Below are 11481 nucleotides of genomic sequence, written 5' to 3' on the forward strand. Positions count from 1 at the left end.
ACAAAGTTTCCTAACTGCTATCACAAGAAGTTGATGCAATCACCTTATCACAACGAGACAAAAGAAAGAAAAAGAAAAACAAGTTGATGCAGTCATCGTGCATTTCAAATTCGCACTGTTCGTAAACTTGTGTGCATTTCAAATTCGCACCGTTCGTAAACTTGTAATCTTCCAGATGCCCTTAACAGGAAGCACTTTTGTGCTCATAAGAAATATATATCTGTTACTTCATCCCTAAATGTCCTGCATGTCATGCTTTAACATTGTTAATGCTCATAAAAATTAATTGAACCTAGTCTTTACCCAAAAAAATTAATTGAACCTAGTATTCCATCCTCTGTGATAGCATGCAAATGCTTTAACATACTTATCTTCGCTGATACATGTGGGCTTACACTGCTGGCATCAATCTTAATTCATTCTTCTCATCAATATTTTTAGTTAATTCTTGAAAAGACAAGAGTTAATGATAGAGGCAGAAATGAACTCCATGTATGATCTTAGTCTTTTTTGGTTGTTGTTGAGTACTGACTGCTACTGAACACAATGTGCAGGTTCAACGAGAACTGTGATTTCCAACTCTTTCAATTCAAGACTTCAACATCATTGGTCTTCGACTGGCAGGTCATTTATCTTATAAAAGAATGGGGGCTGGGAGAAAGACAAAAACGGTCATGCTAAAGGAGAAATCCAAATACGTGTCGACAGTTAATGGTAGCGTATCAGCTAGGAATCTGAGAAAGGCTGACCTTGGAGCAGTAATTTTTGGATGCAAGCATTTCACATATAAGGAATGCATGTTCAAACAGTTGTTCGGTTAGTCTTCTATTTCATATCAGATTTTTGTCTCTGTACTATTTTATCGGGTGAAGATTGCACAACAACTTGATGATGTGGACCTTTATTTTTCTCTTGATCTTGTCGAACAGGTTTACCAGCTCCGCATTTCTCATATGTGAAGAATATCAACATTGGTTTAACTCTATTCCTATTCAACTATAGTGATCGAAAGCTCCATGGCATCTTTGAGGCTACTAGCCCTGGGCAGCTGAATATCAACCCGTATGGGTGGACTTCTGATGGAGACGAAAGTACACCATATGAAGCACAGGTACAAGAATTCTTCATACATGTTTTCGTGTACTAGCTTGTTACTGTTTGATTAGTAATTCCAAGTTACTTACCCTAGTGTGCTCTCTATCTTGAAAAGGTAAGGATCCGAGTGCGAAGGTTGTGCCGTCCCCTGACTGAAGATCAGTTTGCCTCAATCATTGGCGAGAACTATTATGCACCATTGTTGTTTTGGTTTGAGCTGGATCGAAGCCAAACCAAAAGATTGGTTGACTTGTTTTTGTCTTTGCCAGCCCTCGACTATGCTGTTAACCTGCAAAATCCATCTAAGTGGAATAATCCTTTCAAAAGTCTACCAACGACTGGGCCAATAGATGCAGTTGATAAAACGAAAGACTGGAATCTAGAAGAAAGATCAGATCACTTGGATCATGCTGGTTGGGCAGATGCTTCTAGATTGGCCAGTACTGATACCACTGGGAAGCTAAATTATGGCAAGTCACATGCCTCTGTGCTAGGAAGCACTAGTGCATCAGTAATCGAACCCAAGGCCAATTCACAGAAGTTGTGGAGTTCATTGTTCAAATCTTCAGCTTCTGATATGGATAAGACAGATTCAATTTCTGACATGGGCAAGACAGATCCAATGCTGAATTCATCTTCAAGTCCTAGTTCATCACTCCCAGATAAACATAGAATGGATTGGGAATCATGCTTTGCATCTTCTGTTGACAAAGATGGGCATGTGTATCAGGCTTGGGACTTTGTGGAACATGAAGAACCTGTTGAATCAACATCAAGCTTTGTCTATTCTTCAGTGCAGAATGAGTCAATCTCCCTCAGTGAGCAGAGCAAGTTGTTCGAAAGGCAATACACGGGACAGAAGAATAAACATTCTGAAGTCACTGTTTCTGAGTTGAATCTTCAGCAGCTCAATGAACTGAAAACTGAATGGGAGTCATCCTATGGAGAAAGTCAGCATGCAGAATCCTCCATTGACAATGATAATGTGGAAGTGCTGGATGATGGACCACCAAGTTTGATGGGCTTAAAGGAGGAAGGTCAAAGAGATATTTCTCACCGATCTTTTGCTTTTAACGTTGGTTCTGAAGATAGAAATTCTGAAGTGCATAGAAATTCTGAAGTGCTCGAGACGCTCAAACAAGTGAACCCTTCTGATCTTTTAGCTGTTGTAGCTAAGGTAAACTGAATTGTCCTTTTTTTTTCGGTCTGGTTACTTTCCTCCCTTTTGCTGCTACTAATAGATTATGGTATACTATCCTTGAAGTTAATAGGAGAAGTGGAGGGATTGAAGAGATCTAAGTTGGAACAAGACCAAAAAATCATGTTTCTAGAGAGATCCAAGTTGGAACAAGACCTGAAAATCATGTCTCTGGAGCAAGAGGTGGTATTTTCTACTTTGTCTGACCTAATGTTTTTTGTGTTGCTGGTTCATTTTATGCTCAAATATCTTGTCTACAGTCCGTTTTGCACCTGACTTCAACTATGAAATCTTTGGTTGGGGATCTGCTCCTTTCTCATAAGTGAATAATTCTTTTGGATCTTAATTTAGTAATTCTTTTGGATCTTAATTTATAATTCAGTACTAAGCCTAAGATCTGCAGTATAAGACGTTCTCTTATATTGAACTGGAAACTGTTTCCGGAGGCGATCTTTTACCCTTCTTATGCAACTTTTTCCTATTTCATTCCTAAAACACACAAGTGACTCGACGTGTTCCCAATGGATAATAAGCAATTTAACTCCTCTTAAGAGCCCTCTCAGAAAAAAATAGTCCTATGTCAATTTAGACGGTTAAATTGGCATGGAGTGTACTTCTCCCCAAAAAAAGGGCATGGAGTGTCATTTGATATTTTGTAAGGGTTACATATAGATCTACATGTTACTTTTTGGTTTTAGTAATAGAATAGGAAACATTTTAATATGAAGAGTAATGTGGTTTACATGGAGTTTTTAATATAGTATGGCATATTTTGATACTTCAAGAAAATGGTTATTATTTTGGCAGTGCAAGAGGAGATGTGGATATTAAGTTTGAAACCAAAGCATTATTGAGCTTTGTGTCTCCCTAAAAATGTTTATATAGAGAGGCAGCTGCAATAATTTATAGGGTGCTAGAGAGGTTTCACTTTTGAGCTAGCCAATACCATGTTAATTATGCACTAAAATCTGATACTTATAGAGAGGCAGTGCCTGTTTTCAGAAGATCTAAAAGGGCTTCCAAATAATTTTGATGGTTTACTCTAGTTATGTCTATTCTGCTATTCTATTGAAATGCCTTCTTCATTGGTGCTTATGTTGGTAAGTTGTGAACTCTGCCGAAAATTATCTATTTGTATGTTTGTGTTTGCACATAGTTCTGTGAGGTAGTTTACTGAGTTCCTCTCCGTGCCCAACAGAATATAAACCTGTTATAGTGAATGGTGCCTTCTTATTCCTTGAACTATATTCCCCCGGTTTCATTTTATGCGTCTTAGTTTGACTGAGAACGGAGTTTAAGAAAAATAAGGAAGATTTTTGAATCTTGTGGTCTTAAACTAAATGTGTATAATGTACCAAAATACCCTTAGATCTTGTGGTCTTAATACGCCATGTGAGATGTTGGAATTAAAAAAGTACTAAATATAGAAACCCGCATTCTTTTCGAAACAGATTATAAAGAAAAGTAAGACACATAAATTGAAACAGGGGAGTATGAGCTTTCAGTTCATCAAGTTTATTTGCTTGTTACATGTACAGGTTCATTTCAAATTGGGACTTCGAGAACCGTTGGACATGCATAATAGGTTGGTACCTGGGCTGTTGTATGCCTCAAAGAGTCTTGAGGAAGTACGCCTACCACAAGGACAACTTCTGCAAGATATTCATGATTCTGTGGTCATTGTGGGAGGATTTGATGGTTCTTCATGGCTTCCATCCTTGGATTCCTACTTTCCTTTGCATGATCGTGTGGAAACACTTAGCCCAATGGCATTTTCAAGGTCTCATGCGATGGCAGTGAAATTAAATGGCGAAGTTTTTGTACTTGGTGGGGTACATAATGATGTGTGGTTGGATACAGGTATAAGAATCGAGATTGTTTCTTCCTCTACGTTTGTCTGTTTCCAAAAAATGTGTTAACAGTATTTGCTCATTTCTAGTTGAATCGTACAATCCGTTGAGAAATCAATGGACGCCACAACCTTCAATGAATGAGAAGAGGGGATGCTTAGCTGGAGCTTCTTTGAATGATAAAATTTTTGCTTTTGGCGGTGGAAATGGTGATCAGTGTTTCTCAGAGGTGGAAATGTTTGATTTGAACATTGGAAATTGGATCTCTGCTCAGTCAATGATGCAAAAGGTATCATCCAAGTTGTTTACAGTTTATGGTGTTGTACATGACTGATTTTCGTGTTGGTATCGCCAAGTATGTTGCTCTGTTAATGAGAAAAGTGTTTTCTTTTTCTTAGATAAGCTAGAAGCAATATATCCTGAAATTTGCTCAGTTCAACTGATCTGGGTTGTTTGCATATGTTGCAGCGGTTTGCTTCAGCAGCAGTAAATATCAATGGTGCTATATATGTTGCTGGTGGTTATGATGGGAAGGCTTATATGAAGTAAGAATTAGTGTCGTTGCTAACTTTTGTCTTTTGTCTTCCTTATGCCTCAGGTTCCCATGATTTTCCTGTAATTCATTTTATTTAGCCGTTTCTTGCATGCTTCGAATCATATCCACTTTCTTGTGTTCCGTGTCTTGTCTCAAGCATCTATGCCTCTTTTTTTGGGGATAAGTCCTTACATGTGTTTATACATCCAGCTTTTAGAAACTCAGTTTTATGGGCAACCCTGTTATCTTATGTACAAAGGTGTAATTGTGTTGGTCAAATCCTTTTTAGTCTTTCCTAGCCTGATCAAGTAAGGTAGGTCTTTTATTTCACTTTTTTCATGTACTTTTTGCCAATCCTTCTTACACTCATGGTTCATGACTTCGCATCACCTCTTTGGCGTGCCAGGCGGCGGAGACATTGTGATGTAGGTTACTGTCAAACACGCATTGTGACAAGGAATTGAATACTATATATAACTATAAATACGTACATATGTATAGATATGTGTGTCTGTATACTTCTTTTTAGATTGGGTAAGCTGGGTTGTATCTGTAGTAAATGCCAAAAATTAAAAAAAAAAAATAGAAAAAGGAATATCAATTCTCTGTATAAAATAAATAGCATCATTACACTTTAACAAAACTAGCATTGCATCTCTCTTAATTCCAAAAGTGCTCTGTGATTACCTAAATAGTGAAGCATACATAGATGTTGGGAAAAGTCACATACTCTGCTTGGCACACAATTTTCCCTAAATGGTATTATCAGCTCTTAGTTTGAAGGTTAACCCCGTTCATGAGATTTTGTTTTGCATGCTGATTTGAAGCCATTTTGAAGAGTTATTGCGTCTTTGTCTAGGAACCAACAGTCACTAAGCTACTAGTAATCTAGTATCTTCACTATAAGAAGTTTCAAGTCACATAGACATCTTTCTTTTGATTTTGATAAGTTCAATTCACAGATATATCATGAAATGAACGAATAGAAATGTTTGAATAAAACTAAACTAAAAACTCATAACAGGAGCAACACACGTCCATGAAAGCCTTACTTTTGATATCATAGTAAAGTTTTAGACTAAAGTACTCGTTAGAACAGAAATTTTGGAGTTCAATACGGTTACATTTCTACTTCTGTAATAAACAATTCCAGAGGAGAAAGTCTTGATGATTGGGTTTGGATTTTGGTAGTTCCTCCTGTGTTTGCCAGAAGCAGTATAGGCGGACATTTTAGGAACTACATTTGAAAGACAAATTATGGCCTGTCATAGTATTCTGGAAGGCACTACTGAACTTCTGGAGAGCCCTAGCGCTCTCAGTAACCTGTAGGTGTTTCTGTTTGTATAAATTTAAGTATCTGGTTAACCGAAAAATAGTCTTGATGTATATCAGTCTCTACATATATTAGCAATAATGGAATATAATTAGCATATCAAAAGTTTAAGTGGTGGTTTTCTTTAATAGCTGGTTGCACTTAACAGAAAAGAGGTAACTGGTAATGCTTCTCTCTCCTCTTGATAATTACTAGAGGTTAGATATGGGAAGCCTTTTGGTTTCATTGGTTGCCTCATACCACGGTTTTATTGGGTGTGGATGTATGACCATATGGTGCTTTTACCAATAATGACACTTATTTTGGTCAAGATTCTGTTTGGAGTGCATTTGTGTCTAACTATGATATTTGGTTCAACACTTAGATCTGTTGAAAGATTTGACCCGAGAGAACCTACATGGACTACAGCTGGAAGCATGACAACGCGGAGGGGATGCCACTCTTTGGTTGCCTATAATGAGAAGTTGTAAGTCCATTTCTGTTAGAAGCCTCTGTTAGATATGTTAAGTTTACCATCAAACTCTTTTATCTGTATTTCTTGATCCTTAAATGATTGTTGGATGGGTGCACGGTGACTTTGTTCCCTTCTTGTGAGCTTTTCTATAGCAGGTTTAAGGTAATGAGCGGTAGGATCGAGCGTGGTGACTATTACCTGATCTTGTTATATATTTTCCCTACTACCTGTTGTTACTGGTTAGAAGGTCCTGATTTCATGCTTATACATTGTGCTTGAAGATTGATATAACCAGACGTATTTATTCTGGCAGATATGCCTTGGGTGGTTATGATGGAGAGAACATGGTTTCGTCTGTTGAGATACTAGATCCACGATTTGGTTCATGGGTGATGGGAGAGAAGATGAACAGTCCCAGGGGTTACTCTGGAGCAGTTGTGATAGGAGGAAAAATATTTGTAATTGGCGGAGTAAACGATCAAGAGGAAATTCTAGATACGGTATATTGCTTTTATTTATTACTTCCACCTTGGTTTAGTACATCTATCCATTCTTTGCCTCATAAGTTACTTGCAATTCATGGCAGATTGAATACTATGAAGATGGCCATGGTTGGAAGATGACTGACACGAGGACTTTAGGGAAGAGATGTTTCTTCTCTGCCGTCGTCTTGTGAGTTTGGGGAAAAACATCTTAACATTTTGGTGCTGATACATGTATTGTCATATAGTATGACAGGGTAATGGCTTCACTGCACATATTGGTGATCCAGAACTGTAAATGATTAGTATATAGAACATTTTGGTGCTGATACATGTATTGTCATATAGTATGACAGGGTAATGGCTTCACTGCACATATTGGTGATCCAGAACTGTAAATGATTAGTATATAGAACTAGTTATATGCACACTGGTGCACAAGTAATGCTATTGTCATGTGTGACTCTGTAACTCCATGCTTTTGCCGCTTGACTGAAGTTCTGATATACAATATGCTAGATGCAGTCTGTTTTGGTGTTTTGGTGAAACATAGAATGATCTTTCCATATTTGAGAAGATTCCAGCTTCACTCTTGTGCTTGTAGTGCGACAGTAATAATGGTCTTTTGTCACTTCTCATTTTAGTTTTTTTATTTGCATATGTACAAAAATAGAAATTCTCCACATCTATCTTCGTAATGTGAGATAGAGTTTCGCCAATCAAGCTAGTAAAAGACTCAAAAACACTAGTTCTGAACTTTTGTTTTCCAGGAAAAGCTCTTTATCGTAGTGGTATTTCCCTAGAGGCGCTCCACTAACTAGAGTATTAACTTAACCAGTTTTTCCCCCTTATTCTTTGTCAAACTAAAATATATTAACTTCATTACTTCAGAAGTAGAGATGCTTTTAAACCTCACTGTTCCTTTTCGTTGGTGTTCATATAAAGAAATATAATAGACTGTTCGAAGCAAGATTTCTTTATCAGATTTTTGCGGTATACATATTTATATTTCTCTAAGACTAGCATACATATATCTGTTTTCCTCAAAATTTCACCCTTTTACTCTATTTAAAATTAGAAGAAAAAAACTGAAAGCAATAAAAACAGAAAAAACTGAAAACGATGGAAACTATTCAGAAATGTCATGTCCTAATCAGTAACTTAGCTCTTCCCTAATCATTGGCTTCTTTTTTGAAAAAATAACCTTCAACTCCCAGCATCAAATAAATGTACATAGAAGCAATATAGCATCACAAAAGTATAGTAACAATTTAAAACTTTATTTCCCTGCCTTGCAAGCGCACCAGAAGAATCAAAATAACATTTGTAGAACCAAAACTCTTTTACTATTATACAAATTCAAATACTCTTACACTCGGTCAAAATCGCAATGAAGTTTTGTTTGGTTTCACATTCGGTATTCGGTACCTGCATTGAAGCTCAACTAATTCGATTTCGTCTTTGCGTAGAACTCGTTCGGGGAAAGCTCTCCCTACCAAAGAAATTGCTTGAAACTCGGAGTATCGGGTTAACCGATAAGTTGTTATTTTCCCAATGCCCACAAAAAATTATGGAGAGGTCCCTATGCTATAAACTCGGGATAACAAGGTGTGGTTTTTTGATTTAGGCCTTTTGGGCACAAGCCTTTTCACACCACAAACTACTCTAACCTCCCTCTTTTTTCAATCCTTTAATCTCTTATCATTCCTTTAATGGTGCTGCATCTTTTTTAGGCTATCGATTTATAACCAAATCTGATTATAGAAGCTTTCATAGATTGTTTTTTTTTTAGGAACAATTAGCTTCAAGTTAGAGGTAACTTAAAGAGGTGTAATAATCAAGTGATTGTTGGGGTTAAAGCTTAGAGTTAAGTCTTAGAATCACTAAGTTGTATTTTGAATTTAACTCTTTGTTTTAGTGGAGTTTGGATAAATTTTAATGGACTACATCGTAATTTTTACACCTTTGAGTCGGGGATTATGCACATAGGAAATTTGTGTTCTTTATTTCACAATTTATAATTTACTGTGGGTCTCATCAGAAACGCAAAAAGAACCAGTTACATCTAGAGGGAAGTTAGACAAATTTAGGAAAACCCAAAAATTGATAGGAGTCAATTCATTGCCCTCTTGTGTCGGATTGATGTACAAAATACCATTAATAGGAATAGTTTTCTCTTAAAACTCATACTTTATGGACTTAATCTTCCAAAAATGCTACTTGCATGCACTGAAATTTATTAATTAAATTGAATCACATTTTAATTTCAAAATGTATTGGTCCAAACAAATATTATAGGCTAATATAATCAAATTAATTGCTTAAATTCAATATGCTTGGATTTAATTGAAAGACCAATTCAATTTTGCTAGTCTATCTTGTTTAGCTCAAGGTCCACGTCATGTGTCAAATGACATGGCAGGCCAAGTTAGTCAATAACCAATAAAATCATGCAGTGTGCATAAGTGATGTTACATGCTAAGTAAATATATATAATTATCACATAAGTTTTGTGATGGATTTAATGACTAAGGTAGACTAATCAAATTGAGCAAAAGAAAATATGTATCCATCACAAACTCTCTCTGTGTCCTAAAGTCATAAATAGGGGTCTTCACAAGGACAAAAGGATCAAGAAATACATAGAGATTTGTGAAATTTTGAGCCAATTGCTAAGATTGCCTCAAGATAGATCAACAATATTGTATGCAAAAAATATTTATGCTGCTCCATCCGATGAATGTAATCGTGTTGGCTCGACAATAAGGAGCAAGCTAAAAATACTTTATCTTCTTGGAGACACCAAAGAAAAACAAATCTTCAACAATACAGGCAATCTTTAGGGACAAATCTCTTGTTCTCTATTTAAATTATTCCTCATCAAAGCCGCAAACTCATCAGGAGGACAACATAGCGATCCTTTACCAAAGACTCAAAATCATAAAGATTGTATCTTCATTTTTATGGGTACTTCAAATTTCGTCTGTGAATTTCATCAAGTCTATGTTCCGACAAGCATTGAAGTAGGGGCATCTATAGACATCAAAATTTTACTAGATTCATGATGGGCCTCTACAAGATGAGTCCAATCATGTTCTTTAAATCCTAAGGTTGGTTGAATCAAAACAAGCGATTACACAATCTACTTATGGCTTTTGCGATGTGATTAGTTACCGGCATAGAAGTACAAAGAACTTACGGTCAATCTACTTATTGTGTAGAAGATAACCGAAATAGCGTGAGAATATATTATATTATTAATTAAGATCATATGCAAAATACTTGGTAACTATGGTTAAATTTTAATATGTATAATTAAATAATATAACAAGTGTCATTTATTTACTTGTTGGGTGTAGACACCCGGTACAGATTAGTTTTTATCGGAAGAAAATAAATTCTTTAATCAAATGATGCAATAAATTACCACTAATGTATCGCCATTCATAAGGTTTGAGCACATTTGTTGTATATGTGAAGCGAGTAACACTGTTATGCGGAGTATCCCACCTTGCATTTATACCCCATACAAAACCCAACAAGAACTAAAACAAATAGTTGTAAATACTAGAATAAATGGAGTTAAATTTATAAAAATAGAAAATTCAGGGTAAAATTTGAAAAAAGAAAAACAAAAGCAAGAGTCAAAAACAGAAATTGAAAATAGTGAAAACAGGGTTTTGGAATTGTCATGGCCAAACACTAGTTTAAAAAAAAAAAAGTGAAAAAAATTTCCGAAAAAAAGTGATTAATGTTCATGGACAAACGGGTCCTTAGTATGCGTAATATCAATTATAATTATTAAAATAAAAGTATTTTTAACAAATTCCAAAAAATTGTTTTGGATACTTTATACTTCAAGCGACTTTAAAATTACATTTTAGAATAAGATGTTGCACTATTTGACTGAATCCTTTATGATGACAAAAAGAATTAAAATATTGCTTAAAGAACAAAATAGGCACTGTCCGAGATATGAGATAAAAATGTATTTCATCCATAGCTGAAGGCAAATCCAATTCTTTTAGGGCCTGTTTGGAAAGCCACCCATATAATTGGAATTGGATGTAATTACAGAGTTTGGCCTGTTTGTTTGACCAAGTAATTACATAGTTAGGTGGAAATTGGGTGTAATTGACAGGGTGTAATTACACCCTCCAATTCTCAGGGCGGGGGGGGGGGGGGGGGAGAATTGGGTGTAATTACACCCTGTAATTACAGGGTTACTTTTTAGTTTGTTTATTTTTTTTACTTTAATTTTTTTTTAATTTTTAATTTCTATTATTTTAATTTTTTTGATTTTTAATATTTTTTATTTCTATTATTTTAATTTCTTTTTTATTTTTACTTTTGAATTATTTTTATTTTTTAAAATGTATTTTTCTTTTTATATTATTTATTTTTCATTTTCTTTCTTCTCATTCTCAACCTTTACTTCTTGTGGTTCCATGTAATTGCTCGTACTTTTTTATTTTTTTATTTTATTCATTTAGCATAACCTTATTATTACTCTAATATTTGAAACTACACCTCT

General features: G+C 35.4%; 1 protein-coding gene across 2 annotated transcripts in view; it reads left to right on the forward strand.

Moving 5' to 3' along the window:
• LOC132053658 (uncharacterized) overlaps nt 1-7484 on the forward strand; it is a 41217-nt gene extending 33733 nt beyond the window's left edge. Inside the window, exons 2-12 of one of the 2 annotated variants that reach the window (XM_059445772.1) lie at nt 555-816; nt 930-1111; nt 1211-2272; nt 2360-2476; nt 3832-4153; nt 4233-4432; nt 4612-4688; nt 6376-6477; nt 6779-6965; nt 7052-7160; nt 7261-7484. In XM_059445772.1, coding sequence (XP_059301755.1) covers nt 645-816; nt 930-1111; nt 1211-2272; nt 2360-2476; nt 3832-4153; nt 4233-4432; nt 4612-4688; nt 6376-6477; nt 6779-6965; nt 7052-7141 — 2511 coding nt within the window. In that variant the 5' untranslated portion in view covers nt 555-644 and the 3' untranslated portion in view covers nt 7142-7160; nt 7261-7484. The other variant, XM_059445777.1, reaches the window with a different exon arrangement.
• Nucleotides 7485-11481: the final 3997 nt, after the last annotated feature.

The sequence above is a fragment of the Lycium ferocissimum genome, chromosome 1, assembly GCF_029784015.1.
Source record: "Lycium ferocissimum isolate CSIRO_LF1 chromosome 1, AGI_CSIRO_Lferr_CH_V1, whole genome shotgun sequence".
Lineage (NCBI taxonomy): Eukaryota > Viridiplantae > Streptophyta > Magnoliopsida > Solanales > Solanaceae > Lycium > Lycium ferocissimum.